This window comes from Schistosoma haematobium, chromosome 1, assembly GCF_000699445.3.
Source record: "Schistosoma haematobium chromosome 1, whole genome shotgun sequence".
Taxonomy (NCBI): domain Eukaryota; kingdom Metazoa; phylum Platyhelminthes; class Trematoda; order Strigeidida; family Schistosomatidae; genus Schistosoma; species Schistosoma haematobium.
The window spans coordinates 84,558,229-84,584,115 of record NC_067196.1 but is presented as its reverse complement, the minus strand read 5'-3'; the positions used below and the strand labels follow the sequence as shown (position 1 = coordinate 84,584,115).

The window sequence follows — 25,887 nt, the reverse complement described above, 5'->3', positions numbered from 1 at the left end:
TGTGAATAACATTATAAATTTCTTATCAATAACAATCTATGATGATTGAGATACATTTAAATATCAAAAACAAATTTGTTTTATGTTTTTCTTCTTTGTTTTTTTTCTTTTCCATAAAACAGCATAGTAACAATCAATGAATGTGGAGGAACTAAAGGATACAAATTTTTTTTTCTTTTTTCTTTGGAATATTTAATTGGATAAAATTATTCTCTTTTTATTTGTTTCTCTTTTTTTTTAATGATAAAAATAATCATCATAATATACTGAATAAATAATCAATATAGTTACTAAGTGAAATATACATTGCAAAAAATATTATTACCTAATTAAAAATGAATGAACAACGTATTCATAATAATGAAACGTATAGAGTAAGTTAATTATTCGATATGTAATTGTTTTATTTTATATAAAATGTAATAATGATTTTATATGTCACGTTACTGGTTGCTATGATAATATTTTCAAATTGTAATCTTCTACATATTGACAGATTTCAACCATATTGTTTCATATATTCCCTTGATGAAAGAAACCCTTTTTTAAATGTTGTGAAATAAAGTGTCAATTTGTCTAATCACTTTGTTTACTTTAAATGTTACACATAGATGTATTAATTTATATGATATCAAATGTTTAATAGTTATGATTTTGTGTGGAGCGTACACTATGTAGATACTGTTTACTAATAGAGTAAATCTATAATTATTTTCCATAATGATCTAAGTATAGACCACAACTGCAAGAGAAAGTATGGGAGAGATATCATTGTGTAATTTATTACATGGAACATATGTAAATTATTATTAATAAGGTAAACAGAACAGTCAAAATGGTTACTTACTTACTTACTTACTTACTTACTAACTTACTTACTTGCTTACTTACTTACTTACTTTACTTACTTATGTCTGTTACCACTCGTGAAGGAGCATAGGCCGCTCCCCGGCACTCTCCATTCAACTCTATCATGGGCAATCCTTTCCACTTCTTTCCAGTTGCTATTCATTCTTTTCATATCTGCTTCCAATTTTCAACGTATTATGTTCTTTGGCCTTCTTCTTTTCTGTTTCCCTTCAGGATTCAAAGTTAGTGCTTGGCTCGTGATGTAGTATGATGATTTCCATAATGTATGTTCTATCCACTTCCAACATCTTTTCCTGATTTCCTCCTCATTTGGAAGATGGTTTATTCTCACATACAGTAGGCTGTTGCTGATGGTATCCGGCCAACGGTACTAGATATGTAAAACTTGACTAAACCGTTGTTTAATTGAAATTCTAAATCAATATGAATAAGACAACCACTGAAAACTTGGAAACATGTAACAGCTGTTTCAATACATATTATTGATTAAGAAGAACGTTTGTAAATGTTACTAGTCGATAAAAGATTTCGAAAAATTTATCAATGAGCAATATTTCCATGGTGGTTTAGCTTCAATCGACTCATGATCTCAACTATTGAAATTAATAAAATCTCCACAAAACCCCTTCTGATACTAATCAACATATGCTCACTAGTGACTGGCTTCAAGATGTATGTCCTGGAGTTCTAGAGAGAATCAGTGACCAGTGGAGTTCAACCGGGTCATTTGTGAGACAGTAACTCATTGAAGACAATGATGGATGTGTCACTTGATCGCGTGGATTAGTCGAAGTTAGATGTTATCACTGTTGATTGCAAGCTCAGTGGTCTAGTGGTCAAGTGCTCGCGCATGAGACTAGTAGTTCCGGGCTTCGAATCCCGCGAGGCTGGGTCATGGATGCGTACTACTGAGGAGTCCCACAATAGGATGAAACGTCTGTCTATTGCCTCCAGGTTTTCCATAGTGGTCTAGCTCATGATCTCAACCATTGAAATATTAAAATAACCACTAAAAAATATCTGGTAAACTAAAATCACTTCATGCTTACATAATTTCATGCCAAAGATAGTAGTTCTTACATTTGATGTTAAAATCACTTATCCGAAATTTCATTAAAGCAGAAATACTTTCAAAATTCTAGTATCAAATGATTAGCTTTCAAAGGACCTTCAAATATTCAATAAAAAAATATTTATTTGTATATACAGATATAGACTTTCTTGAAATGATAGAATTACTTCTTTATCCAGTTAATAATTAATTACAATGCATCTTGCTAACTTATTCTAATGTAAGCAAGTGATAGTGTGAAAATTTAGTATATAAATTTAAATTTTTGGGATTTGTGAAGATCTTAGTATTTTAAGTTTTATTCACTAGTCCATCATTAAAAATCTAGAAGCACTGGACAGCCTTTTTGTCCTACTATGTAACTTCTTAGTAATGCGCATCCACGACCCTACATGTGGGACTTGAACCCTGTTTGATCACCTGAGTGAACGCTTAACATCTAGACCATTGTGCCAGCATACAACAGTGTTAATGTTTAACTTCAATCGACCGATAATTTTGTGATCCATGATCACAGGCGAGATCAAATGTCTTGGGTTCGAGTCCCGCGTACAGAAGGAGTTAAATACTTGGACAAAAAAGGGCGTACAATATTCTCAGGTTTTCAATGGTGGTCTAGCTTAGACTAACTCATGAATTCAATTTTGATAGGTATTAAAGTTAAAATAAACATATACTTTTCATTTGGAATGAATAGCAGATTTTTCTATCGCGTAAGCACCTACCTAATAAATTCGACATTTATTACAAATCATAGAGAAAAATATCAGTTGTTTAATGATTTGTCATTTGAAAACACTTAATAATAACTTTTACAACAGAGACTCATGTTCGTTAGATGTTTTCAAAATTACAATATTTAAAATCATAATCACTGTGGGTGTGCTATGAGTAATAAATGTATTCTTATCATGTTGTAACCGAATTGAATCTACTCTCTGTGAATAAATATAGAAACAGTGAGGGGTTTTGTGGATATTATAGTAATTTTTAACAGTTTAATTCATGAGTCAATTGAAGCTAGACTACTATGGAAAACATGAAAGCAATGGACGGTCGTTTCGTCCTATTTTGGGAGTCCTCAGCAATGCGCATCCACAGAGACATCTGTCAAAAGTTATTGGATATAACTTAATGGTTTGTTAATAAATTATAAATAGGGTAATTGTGAATTCTGAGTAACAATCATGATTAAGCTGAAGGGGCTTTATGGAGATTTATTTAATTTGTAAGTTGCATACCTCATAGATGGATCTTAGTTGGGTGGCTACTGAAAGTCAAAGAGCAGTCGTTGTTTTTATTTGTATGAGAACCGTTGGTTGAAATCAGAACTGTACCAATCTTGATCAACTCAGTGGACCTGACGGTTCATGTTCCACCAAATTAATTAAATGTCCTGGAGTTAGTCCTTCGTTGAGTGATATGTGCTCACTGCCAACCCACTCCAAATTAAGGTCAAAAAGCTACCTAGTACCCTCCAGTTTTCAGTGATATCTCACCTTAGTTCAATATGTGACACATGCAGCTTTCAACTAACTATGCTTATAAAGTCAGTTTGATTTAACTGCTACATACCTGTAAAGAGAGTACATTTTAGAAGAAAAATCATAAGTGATTTTCGACCAAGATATTTTTTAGTTATGTATGGATATATATGGATAAGACATTATATTTCTCTAATAATAAAATATAATTATCAGTGTAGGGTTGTGTAATTATTAAGTTTTTAATTGAGATCATGAACTGACTGATGTTAGACCACCATTGAAAATCTGGAAGCACTGGAAACTAGCTCACTAGTGACTAACTTCGTGAAGGAATTCTCGGAATTATAATGAGAAGCCGTAACCAGTGGAGCTAATCCGTGTCGAGTACAGACATGTATATACCTCAGTACAATTGGAGGTGGTCGCATAATTTCGTTGATTGGTTGAGGTTTGACATTAACACCATTGTGTGCCAGCTCAGTTATCTAGAGGCTAAGCGTTCGCGCGCGAGACCGAAGGTCCTGGGTTCGGATCTTGCGAGGTGGGATCGTAGATGCGCACTGCTAAGGAGTCCCACAATAGAACGAAACAACCGTCCATTGCTTCCAGGTTTTCTATGATGGTCTAACTTCAATTGACTCATGATCTTAACTATTGAAAATATAATTGTCAATGATTATTATTTTATTGTATATTAGGTGGTTATGGATAATTTCTTTTGTCAATAAATGAGCAGTAAATAAACAATAAACAATAATAATAAATAGAATAAATTAGTTCGTAAATAAACTGAATGTCAATTTTCTTTTATTTATGAATCATGTGGATAGGTGTTAACATTAACGTTTGATTTACATGTGATCACCCCAAGCTTACATTCGATACGAATGAATCTATCTACATGTTCGAATATATATATACTCAGCATGTTTCATATGAAAACAGTATACATTAGTGTAAATAGTTTCTAAGAAACGAATAGTAAAAAGGAGGATTTTCAATGAGTTTCCTTTGCATAGTCGTTTGTTACTCTTAAATTTTAAGTTGTCATTTATTATTATTACTACCCAGTTGGTTTGATTTTAGGTAATAACTAATAAAAATTAATATTGTTTAAGTGATTACTGCAATTAGAAGTTATCAAGTTTATGATAATGTAGTTAAGAAATAAGTTGACTTTCTAATCAGACTCACATGGAACACTAACTGATCTTTAGTTCATTGATAAATTAGTGAATCTTGGTCGATTAAAGTGGTTGGGACAAACTCAGTTACAATTCAATCACTCAATAAATAATGATTACTGATGTGATAGTAGGTTGAAAGGAAATTAGAGATAACTAAATCAAGACTCAATATTAGTTCATAAAATCATTGATTGGTTTATTGGGACATTGAAGTGAAGGAATGCTAACTGATTGTCATTTGCTAGATTATTGTGATCAGCGGTTTTAGATGTTGTGGCTTATAGTCGGTCACTGTGAAGAAGATGAATTCACTCTTCTCTGTTATAGACCAATACTTCTCGTTTCATGAACTTATCCTTTCTTTTTCAAATCATATTATCAATACCCATTCTTTTCCACTTCTACAGATTCAGATCATTTTTTACCTTCTTTTCTTGTTTTGCTTTCTGTTTTGTAAAACAAACATGTTGAAATGTATCGTGCTGAGAATCTTATAGTGTACCGAAATATAACATTGAATAAAGCCATTAATAATAATATTGATGATAATGATATATTTACAACTTCTACTGTTCTGGTATTGGTCTTCATAATTTTATTTCTGTGAACTTATGTGATATGATGACTTGGATTGAAGCACAAATGTGCCAGGTTCTAGGTTCCTTATGACATACTGCCTGAGGCATCCAAATATATATATATATATATATATATATATATATATATATATATATATATATACGTTTACTATGAGATAATATATTTGGAAGAAAACATGTCATCAATCAAGGAAAGGTAAACTTACTTCTTATCAAAAAATCACACGAATGAACATGACGTATACTGAATATAAGAAATACAATAAATTTTAAGATACTAACATGAAACACTCATTCATAAAACTACAGTTTATAGGTTCCAACGCAAGAACCGAACTCGGGAACTTCATTTGAAGTTGTGGATGATTAAAGCTGAAGAGTGTCATGCTGGGATGAAAAAACTGTCTAGTGGTTCTTGGTTTTCAACGTCCACCTAAATAAGCTGTTTGTAATGTGAATTAAAGATCTTCACATACTCCATAAATAGATAAATCATAACTTACTTAAGCAACCATGATTGTTAAGAATGCCACTTTAGAAATGAAATGAAAAAATGTTATAAATGGCTTCTAATTATTGAGTTGTGACTCGAAGTTATTGTAACTGTCATTAATGTTGACTCCAAATGACCATTTCTCATTTGAAATTGAATTTCATGTATGAAACCCTCTTGTATACAAATGTAGACTGAATTGATAAAGAAAATACTTTACGTTCAACATGCTTCAAACTGTGAAGCTTGTCATCTATCGATAATGGATAAAATTCAGTTCTTATTGAATACCTAAAGCATTCATTAGGGCTTTTCTTAGTTTGTAAATCAGAGGACAATGATTGTGTCTTTAAAAAAAGATTTAGGCTAACTCATTTGTGTGATAATTTTGAGGATTAAGTTAAGTAGATTGAGTATTATTTCAAATATTGCTTTCGAGGGTTTTAATATAGTCATATGTCGCCTTGAAACGAGGTCAAATTATCTCGTTTTCGCATGCTTTTATGGATATTGTTAAATGATATTATAGGCCACATTTGATTATGGAGACACCAGTGTGTTCATATTTAATATAAACAAGTGTTAAGTTATATTTCATATACGAACGGAATGTTATAATAAGCTTATCAAAAGATGACGTAAATTCCAGTAACTAAAAGTCAGTTAGTCATTCAGCTATAACGTAAGATCAGGCACATAAATGCACCGGTTGAAGTTGCCAGACCTCATTAGCATAACAACATGAACACTAAATTCATAAAAGTAGTTATTTCAATGGTAGTAATATATAAAAGATTGTGTATAAGGATATAATACAGGAAGAAAGAAAGGTATAAAGTAATTATAATCTCACGGTTTAATGAGAAGACAAAGAGTGTATACACTTGCTCCATTGTGATTAATTCTGATCTATCCCACCCATAGTTAGTAACTGGAAACAGAAAAGAAATATTTTAAAAGTCTTACCATGAATCACAACAATCTTTTCTCAATTTAATACACTGGAATATAATTTTAAGCTTAATATTTATGACAGCCAAATTGACTATTCAATTGTTCATTGTATTTCCAAGTAAATTTTGCATAAACTAATTATAAAGTTACTCTCCTGATCACTGCATTTAATTTCATGGACTTTTTAATCAAACAAATAGATCATTGAGTAAGTTATTTTCAGACGTCAAAATGGTACTGTTGTAATCTCGTTGACTTACGAATATGTTCAACAGAAAAGTTACAGCGATGTCATATGACCCAAGTTAAGAATACAAAAGCTGGTATCATCAAATGAAGGTTTTCATTCATGACTTCTTTAACCGAAATACATTCGTTTATTTATTCATTTCATCCATACTTCGTGACTGACTAATAGCTGTCACACATATGGGAAATACACAATACTTCAACTCTTCACATGGCATACCATACTAAACAAAGTCCACAATAAAATTAATCCAGAGAATATTATCCTGAATAAATGTCACGGCGAAATAAGATCAGTATAATAATGAATATACTATCACATGGATAAACAGAACAAATACTACACTTAACAGTCATTACACTGTGGTATCACCGTTTTACTTCATTCTAACAGATATCATATAGATGAAAAATCCTTCAAGAAATTTCTTGATGTATCGGTACTTTTAGTATTATCATTTGTTCACAAACATACTAGCGTAGCGGACAAGAACACCAGGGGGGTCAATCGAATGTACTTAACACAGAATTACAGGACTGGTTAATAAAATCTAACAATCATAAAGTAAATGCTTAATTTGCAAACTGTCCACCAATTGCCTCAAAATGACTAAGACTTCATTGTTCTTGCATTTTCATACAAATTGCATTCTGTTCCCATTCTTTACCGTTCGACCCTCTTGTCTCACTGCTGCTAGACCTTCTGTTCACGACTAACACTATATACTACTTATGTCAATATAAGTAGCACACACCACATTAGTACTATTCAAATTACTTCTGCTCAATGAAATGCTAAAACGGAATGGATTATTACAAATGAATGAATAATTATTGCTGGGTATTTTTTTAAAACATAATCTTTTGTAAATAAGGCTATAAGATACAATTTTTATTGACCTATCTTCTGTATAGTGTTAATAACAGAACGATCAAGACTGATTAGATGAATTATTAATCCATTACATTATTAAGTAGTAGTATGTCCATCTAGGTTTTTAGTTGATGGAATATCATGTTACTCAGACTGGTGTTTAAATTACAGAAGTGATCAGCACTAAGATCTAGATAAACGTAACCTTGTTTAAATAATCTAATAAAGTTAATCTTTCAATTCTATAGGAAATCTATATCTTCCAATGTGATATTGGGTGATAGAGTAGTAGTCTGTAGTAAAATCCTGGCGGGAAGTTAGTTTATTCATTTGATTCAAAAATGTTTACTTTTCAATGCTGAGTTATTATTCAAGGGTTTTAAAGTAAAATGAGTTGTTAGTGATTACTTGCTATCGATAGGCCGACGATCAGCATTCTCCAACCCACACTGTCCTGGGCCTTCTTTTTTAATTTCATCCAATTCTTGTTCATTTTTCTCATGTTTATCTCCATTTCCCGGCGTAATGTGTTCTTTGGTTTTCCTCTTTTCCTTTCACCTTCAGGATTAAATCATCATCTTTATCTAAATGAGTCTAAATACAATTTTGTTGAGACACATTATCTATCTTTCTATCATTTAATGTTTAAAGCCAATGGAATAAAGTAATTTTAATGTGTTTCTAAGCTGAGTATTAAGGATTCTGTAATATCCATACTTCAAATGACCGCCTTTTCTGTATGTAATTAACATAAATACAGAATGAGCTACAAAATATAGGTTAATAAGGCAATATACCACATGGAAAAACTAAACTGTAATGACAAGTAACCAGTATTATAGTAGATGAATATAAATGTTTAAATACAACTAATTGCTTGAACTGATACGGATTAGTTGTTTGCTTATTATGATATATACGACGCGAAATCCTGGTGAAAGGTTATCGATAGATGGAAAAAATAGCCAATTAATATTGTCTCATACAAAAGTAGAATAAACTTGTGTATTGAATAAATGACACGAAATTCAGCATGAAAATATGACACTTAATACTCAAACGGATGTTAGATATTAATTTAATAGGTCACATAAGCTTAAGAAATAAAAAATAATAAAGGGAGGACAATAAAATTTAGATAATAAGATGAAATGAGTTGATAGATGGTTGGATTTAATTTACAGGGAATAATGAAAGTAGTTTTCGTGCTGTTTGTTACTTATCAGCAAGGCGCACCAGTTATCTTGACTGAAATGATACTTCCTGGAGGATTCGATCCTGTTTTACCCAGCTTTCCAGTCTGGGATGTTACCATTTAGATATTTATAATTAATTGATCAGTCTGTAATGAACAATCTCATGTTTGTCCAGGTTTTTTCTGTTAACTAATAATACATGTTAAAAATGAGGTTATATATAGAATTGGTTGATGTCATAAGTAGTAACTAAGAGATAAATTGAAAAACAATTTTCTAACAAATTGGTGATTATATAGATATACTTCGTGACTAAACATAAGTCAATTAAATCTGTATTCACATTACAATAAAACACAATATTAAATTATAAATACTGGTAATCAGGAAAATGGAATAAAAAGTATTTTCAGTATGACTTACGTCTATTGTTCCTCAAGGAGAGGTAAAGGCCGCCCATCACCACTCTCCATCCAAATATGTCCTTCACTTTCCTTTCCAGTATTTCCCAGTCGCTATTCATTCTTTTCATGTATAATTCCAATTCCCGATGTAGTATGTGCTTCGGTCTTCTTCCTTCCCTTTACCCATCAGAATTACATGTTAGTGTTTGCTTCATGATGCAGTTTGATGATTTCCTCAATATGTGTCCTATCCACTTCCAACATATTTTCCTAATATTCTCTTCATACAGAAGTTGGTTTGTTCTCTCCCACAGTCGGCTGATTGTGATGGGATTAGGCCAACGGATATTGAGTATGTTGTGTAGACAATTGTTTATAAATACTTGTACTGTTTTGATGATGCATGTGTTAATTCTTGAAGTTTCAACTGTATACATTAGAACTGTGTTGACGTTCGTATTGAAGATTGAGAATTTGATATTGGCGTGCAGACAGTTGTTTTGAGTTCCATATGTTCTTTAATTGCAGGAATGCTGTTGTTGCTTTTTCCGTTGTCGTAGGTCTTCCACGTATTTCTGCTTGTCAGCTCTAATGCTCTTCTTCACTTGTTTGTTTGCTTCAATGTACTCAGTTCGCACCTTGAATTTCTCTGTGCTTGTTCTACTGTTTTTGATTGTTATCTTCTTGTCCTTCTTTTCTTGAATCTTGTCCAGGGTCTCAATAGAGATCCACTCCTTATTATGACACATCTTGCGCCCCAGCACCTCCTGACACGAAGTTAATGCTTCTTTGAGTAGATCCTGTAAGGCTTGGAGCCTGTTCGGAGTTATCTTGAAATGGTTTTGTTAGTATCTTGTAGAAAGGCTGTATTAAACGATTGTACTGATGTGTTCCCAGCTGTCCAGTGTCTCGTTAGCTTCAGTTTCACCTTTGCCACAACGAGGTGATGGTCTGAAGTTATGTCATCTCTTCTCTTTTTTCTCACGTCTTCCATTGTCCTTCGGATTTTTTTACTGATGCAAATATGATCGATCTGGTTCTCTGTGGTGTGATCCGATGAGACCCATGTAGCTTTGTTTATGCGTTTGTATGAGGATATTGTGTCTTCTACAGCCAAGTTGTTGAATGCACATATATTTGCAAATCTCTCCACATTTTCGTTTCTCTCTCCCAGTCCATGTTGTTCCATTTTATCTTCATATCCGGTGTTGTCCATTCCGACTTTGATATTTAGATCTCCAATCAGAATTGTCAGGTCCTTTCCTGAGCACTTTGCCGTGATCGATTGCAGTCTCTCATAAAATTAATCTTTATCGTCGTCATTTCTATCATTGGTGGGTGCACAACACTGGATGACATTCACTGTGATTCCCTCTTTCTTTCTTTTGAAGGATGATTTGATGATTATGAATACATGAGATTCCCATCTCATCAGTGTTTTTCGTGCTTCTATAGATAGCATCAGTGCAACTCGTTGTGTGTGTGGAACATTTTCTTTTTTGTGACCAGAGCACTATACCATCTCTCCCGAATCCAATGTCTTCTGTCCATCTTGCGTTCAATGGGTTTCGTGAATTTCGAGAACCACCAAGTTGTATCTCCTCATTTTCGCTGCTATTTGGCTGGTCTTTCCGTTCTCCCACGTTGTCTGAAAATTCCATATACTTATATCAATTGTTGTTGTGGTTGGTAGAAGTGGCATCGGCCATATGACTTCTGAATAATCTCGGCTTTTATCATGAGGTGTCATAATTCTTCCTTCAACTCCCAGGGCAAAGTTGAAATGGTTTAATTTATTTATTCTGGTTAGTGTCTTTGTAGAAAAGTTCTTTTCTGAGGGGTGGGGTTGTCGACTCTATGCTCAACCCTCCTCCTTTACCCGGGATTGGGGCCGTCAGTAACTCTAGAAGAGCTAAGTATGCGAGTAAGCATGTTTAAAATCGTTTGAGATTGTTAACACAGATACCCGAAACACATGTCTGTCGTCTCAAATGTCTAATAAATTATCCACCAAACTAGTGAGTCCAGATATGCACTAATTTTTTCAATCGGTAGGTGAGTATTAGTGAGATCTTTCAACTTGATATTCAGGTCTTCTATGTCGTATACTGTTAAATTATCGGAGTTACAGACATACTAACAAGAGTATTTATAAGAATTATGAATATTGTTATGTACATATTATATTTTCCCAGCAGTATATGTATTTTCTGATTGAGATCATGAATCGACAAATGTTAAACCACCACTAAAAACCTGAAAGCACTTGATGGCCGTTTCGTCCTAGTATGGGACTCCTCGGCAGTGTGCAACAACGGTCTCACACATTTGATTCTAACCCAGGACCTCCGGTCTCGCGCACGAACGCTTATGCATAAGAATAATGCACAAGTCATTTGACTGTTAATTTTTATTACTGGAACAAGAATTCAATGTGGAAATATACTTTCAAGTGGGATTTTATTGATTTAAAAGTTTACATGTTATAAGCAGTTGTCAGAAATGGACAGATATTGATTTCAATACTATTAAAAATAAATGGACACAAACCTCTGAACTAAACATTCTACTTTTGCTATATTCCGATGAGAATAATGAATGGTAACTTTTGGGATCCATTTATAAACCAATATTATACATATATTTTTATCATATAATCGTTAAGTAACTAAACTATGCATATTCGTGTCCCTCTTATTATGAGATATATTTTGACCTACGATCTATTATTATACCATTTACCATTCTTGAGTTACTCCCAGTTTATCAATTACTATCTCCCACACTCACAGCCACTTTTGGCTAAATCCTGTACAAATGTTATTTTCCATTTTATTGGTACTATGTGGTCTGTTTGGTTGGTATATAAACCCAGTACGTTTGAAATAAATGATTCATATCACAGAAGCTGAGAATAGTATTCTGGATTTAGCAGGCAGGGCTAGGCAGGAAGCAGGATTCCTAAGGCCTCTAGACTGCTCGTACTTGTTTTATGCGTCATTGGTTCAGTCGATAATTCACTGCTCTCTAATTGTTGGTATGATTACGTGATACATTAAGAGGACACAGGGTACACGAGTTTATAACAACTTTGTAACACAATGTTTCATATAATACTTTTATGATAGAATGTCATTTCATAGAATTTCATTTATAAATAATGTGAATTCATATACTACTGAATAATAGAAATCTATTACTGAATATAAATCAAAATTGATGTTAACCTTTTCTTCTTTCCTTTTCTTTTCTTTCTTAAATATCTTTTAACAGATACTTATTTATACAGACTTAGCTCAAGGTACTGAAGTAACACAAATTTATACAATAAATTCTAAAGATACTGTGAAAGATGTTATTAAACAAATATTGGCTAGAAATCATTTAAGCTTAAAAGATCCAAATTTATTTTATCTAACCTATAGACGTCAAACAAATAACGATCATCATAATAATAATAAACATATCAAATCTAAGCAACAAGGATTTCATAGTAATTTATATGAAGCAATGGAAGTTAATACATTCAATACATCAGGTATTTGGTCATTAAATCAAAATTCAAAAGGTAAGTAATATATTGATTATTATCATTGTTACTTACTTACTTACGCCTGTTACTCCTAATGGATCATAGGCCGACGACCAACATTCTCCAACACACTCTGTCCTGGGCTTTCTTTTCTAGTTCCATCCAATTCTTGTTCATTCTTCTCATGTTTGTCTCCATTTCTCAGAGTATTGTGTTCTTTGGTCTTCCTCTCCTCCTTCACCTCCTTACACCTTGAAGATTCCATGTGAGGGCTTGCCTTGTAATGCAGTCGGGTGCTTTCCTCAATGCGTGTTCTATCCACTTCCAGTGCTTCTTCCTAATTTCTTCCTCCGTTGGGATCTGGTTTGTTCTTTCCCACAGTATGTTGTTGCTGATAATGCCTGGCCAACGGATCCGAAGTATTTTGCGTAGACAACTGTTAATAAACACTTGTATCTTGTGGATGATGGCTTTCGTAGTTCTCCAGGTTTCCGCTTCATACAGTAGAACTGTTTTGACATTTGTATTGGAAATTCTGACTTTGGTGTTAGCAGTTGACAATTATTTTGAGTTCCAGATGTTCTTCAGTTGTAATTATATTGCTCTTGCCTTGTCGATCCGTGCCTTCACATCTGCATCAGATCCATTGTGCTCATGAATGACGCTGCTGAGATATGTAAATGATTTTACATCTTGCAAATCTACTCCGTCAATTGTGATTGGATTGGTGCATGCTGTGTTGTATCGGAGAATCCTGCTTTTCCCTTTGTGTGTATTGAGACCTACTGCTGCTGAGGCTGCTGCTACACTTGTCGTCTTCTCCTGCATTCGTTGTTGCGATCGCGATAGATCATCTGCGAAGTCTAGACCGTCCAACTGCATCCTAGATGTCCACTGTATCCCGTGCTTTCCTTCAGATGTTGACGTCTTCATGATGCAGTCGATCACCAGTAGAAAGAGGAAGGGTAGGAGTAAGCAACCTTGACTGACACCGGTCTTCACTTCGAACGACTTTGTCAACTGTCCTCCATGCACGATTTTGCAGTGTAATCCATCATAAGAATTCTGTATGATATTGACTATCTTCTGAGGCACGCCGTAGTGTCGAAGAAGTTTCCATAGCGTTGCTCTGTCCACGCTATCAAATGCTTTTTCGTAGTCAATGAAGTTGATGTAGATTGTTGAATTTCATTCAAACTCTAACATTGTTACCTACATTATTATTATTCTTGTTACTATGTAACATTACTTAGGGAGATTTTTTGTTTCATTAGTAATTCTATAGACTTAATTTTTTATAAGTAGAATGTAAAAGTTTGTCAATATTGTAATAATGAATTTTTTATAAGAACTTTCGACAAGATTATAATTTATGGACGAAACAATCAGGTATAAGTTAACAGGTCTCGGATTTTGGTGCGAAGTCCATTCACCCATCCATTTGGCTAAATAGAGTTTTGGCATTATAGCTGATATCAGTTCGTGATGAAAACTCTAAATGTAATTTCTAACCCTAACCATCAATTGTAAATCGTAATTCTAATTCCTCAGACTGGTTTATAACCCTCATTTGATCCTAATTATTAGGTGAGGACTCTCAAGGTCTGTTTGGCGTCGCTCAGAGTTCGTTCATAAAGTATAGTTTCATCGAACTTCCATCTAAATTTGTTTGAATAGTTTCACAGTATTTAGGCGCCAATTTGATATGAGATATTAAAGCACAAGGATCAGATTATTGAGGTGAAACGTTGGGTTTACTTCAACTTCATTCAATGAGATTTTACAAATACATTCTTCATCTTTAATGAATTTTTTACTTTTAGATCAGAAAACAGAATCTTTTCAATATTATTTGATAACTTAATTGTTCATAACTTAAGTGTAGATTAGAAAGAAGAGTAGAAAAAAAACTTTTTTATGCATTCAAATTTACATGGGTAATACACTTAGATCCCAGTGGATATTATACGTCAACCACTGTCATCTAAAAAAGTTATAGTCTATACAGTGACATCTGTAAGGCAACATGTAAATAGTTCACCTATGATTCTGTTTACAGAAATAATTGAATTTAATAATATCACATATGTATAAATGTTATGTTGATCATAGATGGAAATATCTGTTCATAGGTTAGAGTAGTTAAAAAATTTATAATCTGGTTCATTACTATACAAAAATCAACAGGATATAAAACAGTTTAATAGCAATATCTATTCATGAATGAAGTTCATAAATTAATAGTTGAGTTCATGAGTCAATTGAAGCTAGACTACTATGGAAAACCTGAAAACACTGGACGGCCGATTCGTCCTATTGTGGGACAACTCAGCAGTGCGCATTCAGGATCACATTTAGTCTCTCGCGCAAGCTCTTAACGACTGAGCCGGCATCCAAGAATGTTAATGTCTAACTTCAACCAATTCACGGAACTGCGTCACCGTCCACCATTGTATTCAGTGAGTTACCATATCATAACAGACACGGTTAAACTCCACTAGTCAGGGCTTCTCACTAGGACTGTAGGAAATACCACTTGAAGCCAGTCACTAGTGAGCACACGATGGTTATTATCGGAACGGGTTTTCCATAGTAGTCTAGCTTTAATTAACTCATCAACCCAACTATTAAATTGCTGTAATCTCTGCAAAAAACCCTTCTGATAGGATCATAATTGTTGGATAATTTAAAGCAACTAAATAAGAAATTATAGAGCTAACTTTCATGTCAATTAGTACTCGTCAATTGAAAAAAGGCTAATGCTAAGTCTTATCAATTTGATTCCAGATTACATACATTCATGTCTGATGCTGCTGACTTCCTTTGGAGATCTTATGTTTAACAGAGAGTACTATCATGTTAGTCGTTTGAAAATGTAATCAAAAGAGATCAACCTCAAATAAAGACAGTTTATTCTAGCTTCCGGACAAGACAGTTTATCCCTTGTTCTCAAGCTACATTTTGATCTTGTTAATTATTTGCTTATCAACCTTGACTATTTTTATATGAGCGTATGTGTGTACAATTCTTATCTCATTCATCATATGTCTGTAACTTATTTTTGTCTGACTATAAATATCGATTAACGCTTGATTAAATAGAGTTGACTCACATGACTTCTCCACCGCGCGTCGTTTCGCTTCGTTCCTCTGATTGTCTGTTCAGACCAATGATTGTACAAAATATACGTATTCTAGAATCCATTGTCGTATTTAACATATTAAATAGTGTTATACACTAACACGAGTTAAGTCGATAATTATATACGAGGATAGGCAACATGTATACTTCAATAACATTCATACAATATAAATGGATTTAGATTTCGGGCCACTAAAGTTTAAAGTAGTATAACCATTTACTATCTAACAAAAAAACAGCTTTAATATAGTGGTTGGAGGTAATCAATAGGAAACTCTGTATCAAAGTTTAGTGCTATTTGCCACTCGTCACCACTGTGTACCTGTAATCTTAAAGGAACTGATGCTCTCTGATGGATTCGATCTCGTATCACCCAGCTTCACAGTCAGCAACGTTACCACTGAGATATCACGGCCGCGACTGATCTCCTGTAAGACAGAGATATTATTCACAACTGATTGATCACTGGGTTATGGGTGAGCAATGTCATCTGTGTCAACTCCTTCCTAATGATCGATAGCAATCGATTTACACTTAGAAAGATCGGACACACATAATATTGCTCACCCACCACCCCGTGATCAATCCACTGTAAAAAAAACCCAATTTTTTTTGTTCCAAAAAGTGCAGTGATTAGATTTATTCTTGAAATAAGAATTTCTCTGATCAATAAATAGTTAAAATTAAAAAAATTGTTTTCTAAAGAAACACCAATAAATCACACAAATACTTTCAGTGTTTAATTTAGATTTACTCAAGTTTGTGTTTGCTTCAACCGTTTGTCTGTTTGTTTGGTTGGTTTTCTAAATTCCTCACAAATAGTTTATTATAAAAATGGTATTTGATAAATGAATTACAAGTAGAGAATGCCTATCAATACATAAATTTAAAAAAATGATAATCAACCTTATTATGACATAACAAAAGTGTTATGTTTAAGTTTGTTTGACAGAAGAATCAATTCTTTTGGCAAAAAAAGAGAAAACAAAAAGAAAGAAGATTCAAGAAGAAAAAGGCATTTTACTATTCACCCAATGTAACAGTGTGAATTATTTATTTGAATAGGTATGCTAATAATAATAATAATAATAATAATAATAGTGGTAATAATAATAGCACACAAGTTACTTTAATAGATAGATAAACACACAGACCAGTCAGTAGATAGATAGACAGACAGTCAGATAGGTGCTCAATTCGAATAAGGTGACAATGTTGATGAACTGATTTTTATGAATTTTCTTTCTAAAAACAAACTTTATAATGAAAATCTTTAAGAAAATAATTGAGTACTGAGAATTTTATTAAAATAAACTATGAGTGGAATGTTTTATTGATGAATATAAAACTGAGAATAAATCCATGTAAAAATTCTTTCCTGAAGTAATACATAGCAATTACTTAAGTCAGTTACCTCACATGGGAGAGTATAGACCGCTCATCACCACTCTCCATCCAAATATGTCCTTCACTTTCCTTTCCAGTATTTCCCAGTCGCTATTCATTCTTTTCATGTATAATTCCAATTCCCGATGTAGTATGTGCTTCGGTCTTCTTCCTTCCCTTTACCCATCAGAATTACATGTTAGTGTTTGCTTCATGATGCAGTTTGATGATTTCCTCAATATGTGTCCTATCCACTTCCAACATATTTTCCTAATATTCTCTTCATACAGAAGTTGGTTTGTTCTCTCCCACAGTCGGCTGATTGTGATGGGATTAGGCCAACGGATATTGAGTATGTTGTGTAGACAATTGTTTATAAATACTTGTACTGTTTTGATGATGCATGTGTTAATTCTTGAAGTTTCAACTGTATACATTAGAACTGTGTTGACGTTCGTATTGAAGATTGAGAATTTGATATTGGCGTGCAGACAGTTGTTTTGAGTTCCATATGTTCTTTAATTGTAGGAATACCGTCCTTGTTTTTTCAATCTTTGATTTCACATCGGACCCCGATTTTCCGTTTTCCTCGATGATACTGTCCATGGACTCAAATGTTTCCACCTCTTCCATAGCTTTTTCATGGAGTGTGATTGGGTTGGTGCTTTATGTGTTGTATTTCAGGAATTGATTTTCGTTTATGTATGCTAAGGTCTACTGCTGTAGAGACTGCTGTTGTGTGTATGCTACTTTTATTGACAGATATAAATTGTATGTAGCAGCAGTAGGACTGAAATGCCTGCCAGATGAAGATTGAAATGTAGAGAACAGGAACAAAATCAGAGACGAATGGAAATAACAACAGAATTAGAAGAATCATGGAGTAAATAATAACGCAATGAAGCTTTGCAAGTGATGTATTTAATGTATTATTTTCATATTTTGTTAAGCAATTGTAACTGTGAAGTGGATGCCTTCATGATCGAGTCGACTACCGAAACGAAAATCAAAAGCTGAAGTAAACAGCCTTGTCCGACACTGGCCTTTACTAGGAATGCACCTGTCAGCTGTTCTTCAAGCAGGACTTTGCAGTGTAGTCCATTATTTGAATTCCGTATGATGTTGACAATCTTCTCAGGTACACCATAGTATCGAAAGGCACACAAACAGAGAGAGTCAATAAATAAGATAATTATCTGAAGTAAATTATGCAAAGGAAAGTGTTTTAACTGTTGACAACTAGAAAGATCTAAGAAGGAGCTTTTTCCAAGATTACGAAATCTTAAATAATACTACTGGTCGGTCAAACATGATTGACAAGTGATCTAGTACAAACGAGCTTTTTAAACCTAGCAGTTATGTCACACTAGTGCAGTGAAGTGAAATTATCAAAATATTTATCAAATAAATCCGGATCATAATAACGCTATCATAGTAGATAATAATAGTCAACATAATAGTTCATCAAAGACAGTGTGATTACGAAAGAACAAGTGAAAAGAAATCAGTTGTGAATGAATATTGAAAGAGTATATGCATCTCTACCACTAATTCCGGTTCCAGTGTTAGTTAAGCATACATAACGTATCTCCAAGCTATCGCAAATAATGAAGATTCTTAACTGACATTCTATCTTCACGTAATGATGTAAGTTTAAACTTAAGATTTTACACTCGCTTATTCAATAGTACACATGAATCATGACATCGATCACTATTTAGTTGTTAATTGATTGTAAACTTTTATTACTGAAATCGCAAGTGATATCAATAAAGCTATTATCACTTTAACCTATATATAGAACTTAAATTTAATGGTTGAATTCATGAGTCAATTGAAGCTAGACCATCATGGAAAACCTGGAAGCACTGGAAGGCCGTTTCATCCTATTGTGTGACTCTTCAGCAGTGGGTATCCATGATCCCGCCCCGAAAGTTTCGAATTCAGGACCCATCAGTTTCGCGCGCGAGCGCTTAACCTCTAGACCACTGAACCAACTGGCATCCAACAGTGTTAATGTCTTACTCCAACCAATCCACAAATTCAGAGTTACACATCTTTATAAATGATACCACTGATTTGTTTTCTACAAATAGATTGTAACTCATAAGAAATTGCTTGATTACATGATTTTACTCATTAACTAATAAGTTAAACAAACTATAGTTCAAAGAAATATGAAAATATCATAGACTAACTATATTAAATTATGCATTTGTTTTATTTATATTGCCGCCTATTTTCATTTTAGATATCGATGTCACATTATACAGTGATGCAATTTTATCCAGAACATTAGATTTAACCAAAGATAACAGGTAAATATTAATATAGAAAAAGAAAACTACAAATTTTTCTTCAATTATAAACACAGTTTTTGTGTGTGTGTGTGTGTGTATTTTTCACAATTTTATTTAAAAAAGAAAACTGGTTAGCTGGTCCTACCCCCCTCTGTCATGTTATCATTATTATTATTTTCATCAGTAAATAAATCTCCACATAACCCCTTCTGATCATAACCATCTGCTCACAAGTGACTGACTTCAAGAGATACTGCTAGAGTTCTAGTGAGAAGCCGTTACGAGTGGAGTTCAACCAGGTCTATTGTGAGATATCAGCTCAATGAAGACAATGGTGTACGGTGGCGCAACTTCGTGGATTGGTTGAAGTTAGACATTAACACCGTTGGATGCCGGCCGGCTCAATGGCTTGGTTCGTTAGGCGCCTGGAGCGAGACTGATATGTCCTGGGTTTGAATCCCGTGGCTGGGATCGTGTATGCGCACTTCTGAGTAGTCCCATACTAGGACGAAACGGCCATCCAGTGCCTCCAGTTTTTCCATGGTGGTCTAGCTTCAATTGACTCATGATTTCAAACAGTGAAATAGATCTTTAACAAGATTAAATTAGTTGATAACATAAAATTAACTATTGTCATATTTTCTATTTTCAATCATCAAACTGTATTGTAGCATCTAATCTAAATGGTTTAACTTTGTTTAACACTGATTAGCTAGTTCATTTAGCATTTGAGTTCTATAAAACTTCATGTATTTCAGTATAATCGTTTAAAGATTCCCATCATATTAAGAGACTAATATGGTGAACGAAGAATATTGTTTTCGATAAATTCACTTCAGGCTCTACAATTCATATATCTAAATGAATAATCCGAAAAATGAACAGGTTAAGGGCAAAGTACATCTTTTAAAGCATGTGAATTTAAGATCTATTTGGTTAAGCGCCTGACGCGAGACTGATGGGTCCTGGGTTCGAATCTCGCGAGGCGGGGTCGTGGATCCGCACTGCTGGGGAGTCCCGTAATAGGACGAAACAGCCGTCCAGTGATTCCAGGTTTTCCATGGTGGTCTAGCTTCAATTGACTCATGATCTCAACTGTTGAAATTACTACAATCTTCACAAAACCCCTTCTGATATGAATTTAGGATTGTCAAACAAAACAGAATAAAATTGTTCATGTTGATATGACTCACATAGAATGTTAACTTGAATTATATGTTAAGTGAAAATTTAAGATCTATGATCAGAATAAATATGGGTCAGATAGGGTGAGGGAAACAATAGTGCAATAACAATTCGATCAAATGTTTAGTGGAAGATTAAATTGTGTAAAAAACTATTAGCAAGACATAATAAGGTGGTATGAATGAGAAGTAAATGAATCATGTATTGGGAAGATTAATAATGATGTTTAACCAGTAGTAATAATAACAATAATAATACAAAGATTTGTAAATAAAGATAACAGAGAAAATTACAATTGACTACGAAAGTTCGTAAGCACAGTAGTCAAATGAGGTCATTCAATAGCCAAGATTATTATTGATTAATTGGCCTTGAGGTTGGCCAAGGGATAAGGAGCAGTTGAAGATATTTCTTTTGCAAGTAGAGCTACGGTTTCTTCATCCGGATGACTAGTGCTTCAGCCGTTTGAAGGACTTTAAGTTTGACAAGCTTTGACAGAAAATTACTGACCTTATATATATTTCAAAAGGATTGATTTATACTGGCACTATAACGAGTTTGTAATAAATGGGCCAATATCAGTCTATTCACTTTCTTCAGCAAACCTTTGCTTAGCCACACTGATTGTAATATTCATGGATTCGAATTGAAATCTCTATGAGGATATTCATTGTCTTAAAGTCAAAAAAATATAACTTGCTTAGCTTAAAACCTACTTTTAATATTTTGTATCAGCATTAACATTTAAATATTGTGCTTGAACGAATAGACAACATCAAATCAAATCTTACTCCTAAATCGATTCATCTTTTACCTCATTAATATTAATGATCACTGCCTAATGTTCATCTGTTTGTTTGAATATTATTGTATCCTGTTTAACTTAATCATTCTCAGCTTCATTATGATTCATTAAATATTTCATTTAAAGTCATTATCATCAATCTATTTGGAATGTAGATTAATCTAAGTAACATGTAAATTGTTGTCATAATGAACAATGGAACAATTGAAATGTAGATTGTTTACTAAATAATTAAATGATGATATGAAATATAAACGCGGTAAACATTAGTAATTAAAAGTGTTTGTATCTATGCATATGATTATGCAATATATAATATGTCTACCAATATGATGATAAATGAAAACCGGTGAAATAAGTGAATTCTTAGCATTTTTAACATTATATAATTACACAATAAAACAAAATGTTATTTTAATAGTTTGTTATCATGAGTCATTTGAATCTAGACTACTATGAGAAACGTGGAAACACTAGACAGACGTTTCGTCCTAATGTGAGACTCCTTAGAAGTGTGCATCTACGATCCTGCTTTGCGAGATTCGAACCGAGGACCTGTCGGTCTCGCTTACGAGCACTTAACCTCTAGATCATTGAGCTGGCATCCAACCCTTTCTGATATAAAACAAAATTTATTTATTGAATGAAATACATTTTACATTGTGACAATTGATAATAATGTAAATTAAACGAAATTTACTTCATATATGCAAATCTATCGAATGAATGTTGTTGATAATAAGCATCAACTAGTAGAAGACATACAAGAAATTGATTTATGGTGAATGATCATGGTTTGACTTTGATAATTAAAACTTTAAGTTGTTAATTACTGAATGTAAATCATAATTCTGTGTTTTTCTTTATTAGAAAGACGTTGGTAATTTTTTTTGCCTACTAGGAATATATTACATTTGATTAGCTGGGTTTCTGTTTATAACTTAAGAGTGATGTGACCGAATAATTAGTTAATTGTTTATATATGCATTTAAATATTTAAGTTTAGGCTAGGGATATTCCAATCGAGATGTTTGGTTTAGGTATTTTTGACCTACCGTAGAATTGAACGAGTACTGGCACTCGCTCAATTTTAAGGTAAGTCGAAAATATGTTAGTAACAGTTTACAATAAAAAGACTATGTAAATATGTTTGTAAACAGTCAAGTGGAAAAAATTATTCGCGATACGTAACACAATGTAACAATCATTTCTGATTTGAAAGTGTTTCTCCTTAAAACTTTGAAGCAAAATTATGATATACAAAATATCAGATGATAATAGAGCTAAGGTGCTACTTGGGGCGGTCTGGTGAGGGGAGATGATGTCGAGTGGAGTGCTCTGGAGTGGTGGCGTTGGTTACAACGGGTGCTGCCGACGGTGAGGAGCGGTGGGAAGTGCGGCTGCTGGACGGGCATTGGATGTAGATGGCTCAGCAGGTCGCTAGAACGCAGATGTTGAACACGCTGTGTGCCGTGTGGCCGCAGACTCGTAGCACAGACTGCAGAAACAAAGAAAGTGGCACAGTGAGCAAAATCACTGCAAGAACGACTGGTTTAAAGGGAGGACGAGTGTGGTGTGTGCTATTTATATCGACATATATAGTATATAACTCCAATAAGGAATAGAATTTCCGGGAGCAGAAAATTGAGGAGGAAAGAGCGAGAACAGAAAACAATTGGTATGGAAATGCAAGAACAATGAAGTCTGGGACGATTGACTGACATTTTGCAAATGAAGTATTTACTGTACGGTTCTTACATTTTACTAAGACATTCTGTACTTTGTGTTTAAATACATTCAACCATCCCCACTTGTGTTCTCGTTCAATACATTAGTAGTGGGCTGTTAAACTATTTACTGCAAATTATATTTTAGATACCTGAAAATTAACTTTTCTATGACTGTATTTTTCATAGTGTAGCCAACCTCATTTAAACACAATTGACTGGTGGCCACATTGCAACATGATCGATAGCATTCGATCTGCACTAATAAGGACTAGACAAGCATGACATTGATCACCACCCAGTGATCAATCAATTGTGATTACATCGCAGTCCTACAGGAGGTTAGTCACGGCTCGGATAGCTCAGTGGTAACGTCTCTGACTGTGAAGCTGGGTGATACGAGATCGAATCCGTCAGGGAGCACCAGTTCCCTCAAGATTACAGATACACCTTGCTGACGAGTGCCAAGTAGCACGAAACCCGGGTCCAGGGTTTCCTGTTGACTACCTCCAACCACCATCTAAACCTCATTTAAAGTTAGAACATGTTTAATGTTCATTTTCGCTGACATAATAACACCATATTTTCAAACAAATTTTGTTACTTGATTCCAGGATTTCGACGTGTTATTGTTTCATTGAATTGAAATCCTAAAATTTATTCAGTTCACACGATATTTCCCTGTCAACTGTATACTAAGTATCCTAAACTTCGATTTGAGTAAAATCGATTGACTTAATTGCTTAGTGATTCAGATGTAACAATCTTCGTGTTGTTCTTGGTAATATCGTAAAATGTAATACATATTTTTATATCCCGACGAGAATTATGAATGGTATCTCTTGAGAACTATTTATGGATCAATACGATACATATATTTTTTTGTGTGGTTATTAAGTAGCTAAACTATTCATATTCGTGTTCCTCTTATTATAAGCTTTATTTCAACCTATGAACTATTATTATACTATTTAATGTTCTTGAATTATGCCCAGTCTATTAATTACAGTCTCCCACATTCACAGCCACTTTTGGCTAAATCCTGTATAAATGTTATTTTCATTTTATGGTACTATGTGGTTTGTTTGGTTGATTTATAAACCCCTGTATACTGAGTTTGGTGTTCTGAACTTAACAGGCAGGGCTAGGCAGGAAGATAGGACTAATATAAACTCTTGACTGCTCATACAGGTTTTACGCGTCATTGGTCCAGTTGATAAATCACTGTTCTCTTAATTAGCGGTATCATTACATTATATAATAATAGGGCACAAGGCCACAAGTTATAACACATATTATTGATGATTTTATGTTTTCTAGGCTGAAAGCGCTTTTTATTTATGAAGCTTTCACTGTTATTATGAATTCAATCATTAGTGTCTAGATTAAGTGTATTTCTGAGACAATGTATTTAACCAATTTTGGATTGATTCATTTTGTTCATCTTATTTGTGATTTGTTATTGAAGTGAGTCTTGTTTACTACATTCACTTTCGCATCGTTATTAATTGTTTTATTCAGTTGACCTTTGACAGTATGGTACATTAATGTTTGTCATAGACTTTATCTACAACAATGTCTGTATAACAGACTTTTAAAGTTGTAGTGACCCACTTTTATCAAGAGAACGCGATTGATTTAGTGGAAACAATCACTATTATAACCAATTTTGCCAGTGATTATTTTACTGTGTTCGTTTGTTTAACTGTGCTAAAGACAGCCATATTACTCCTCCATGACTTTTCCACGGATTGTGACCTCGTACGTTCGTACTCTTGCCCGCTGATTCCACTTGTCCTCCCGTTGGCACGATCTCGGTATTCGTTCGATACCACGAGATCGCCAACGAAATAAACTTGGTTACGCCCTATCTTCGCCTTCTGATTTGTTTGGTACGCGTTTCCCTGTAGTGGTGCCCATAGTCAACCTCGACTCGACACCACGCTACAAAGTCTTGCTAGTAACTATTTTATTATTAGTACATTTGTAAATTTAAACATTAACATCACAACTTCTATAGTTGGTTTAGATAGAGGATATCTAATTATATCTGTATGTGCTTTCAAATATGTTGTTTCTAAAGATCTTTGAAATTTGTAAAATGTAATGGATGGTTTGTGTTTTAAGAAATGTAATTCGTTGCTGGTTATTTGTAATATACTATCTTTATTACGCCTTCTTTCTATAAAGGCTTGAAATCACGGTCAAAAACTATTTCGTTATTGTTCAGTAGTAGACTTATGGTGTTATCAAGATACTGTACTACAGAATCTATAGCGAGTTGAAATTCATCTATATATTGTAGATTCTGACGATTCAACTTCAGTCATGAAACGACTTCATTAATTATCATTTGGCAGATCTTTGGTTTTCTTAATCCAATACTCGATGTATATAGCTGTTGATGTGAACATTTATCGTTTTAC

The 25,887-nt window shown here is 33.6% G+C and overlaps 1 protein-coding gene across 1 annotated transcript in view; it reads left to right on the top strand.

Moving 5' to 3' along the window:
• The first annotated feature begins 260 nt into the window (after positions 1-260).
• The window catches only part of MS3_00002317 (uncharacterized protein), a 52,545-nt gene continuing 26,918 nt past the window's right edge, over positions 261-25,887 (top strand). Inside the window, exons 1-3 of the mRNA XM_051209894.1 lie at positions 261-374; positions 12,659-12,953; positions 19,696-19,762. Of these exons, the coding sequence (XP_051075366.1) occupies positions 336-374; positions 12,659-12,953; positions 19,696-19,762 (401 nt within the window). The 5' untranslated portion in view covers positions 261-335. The remainder of the gene's footprint in view (positions 375-12,658; positions 12,954-19,695; positions 19,763-25,887) is intronic.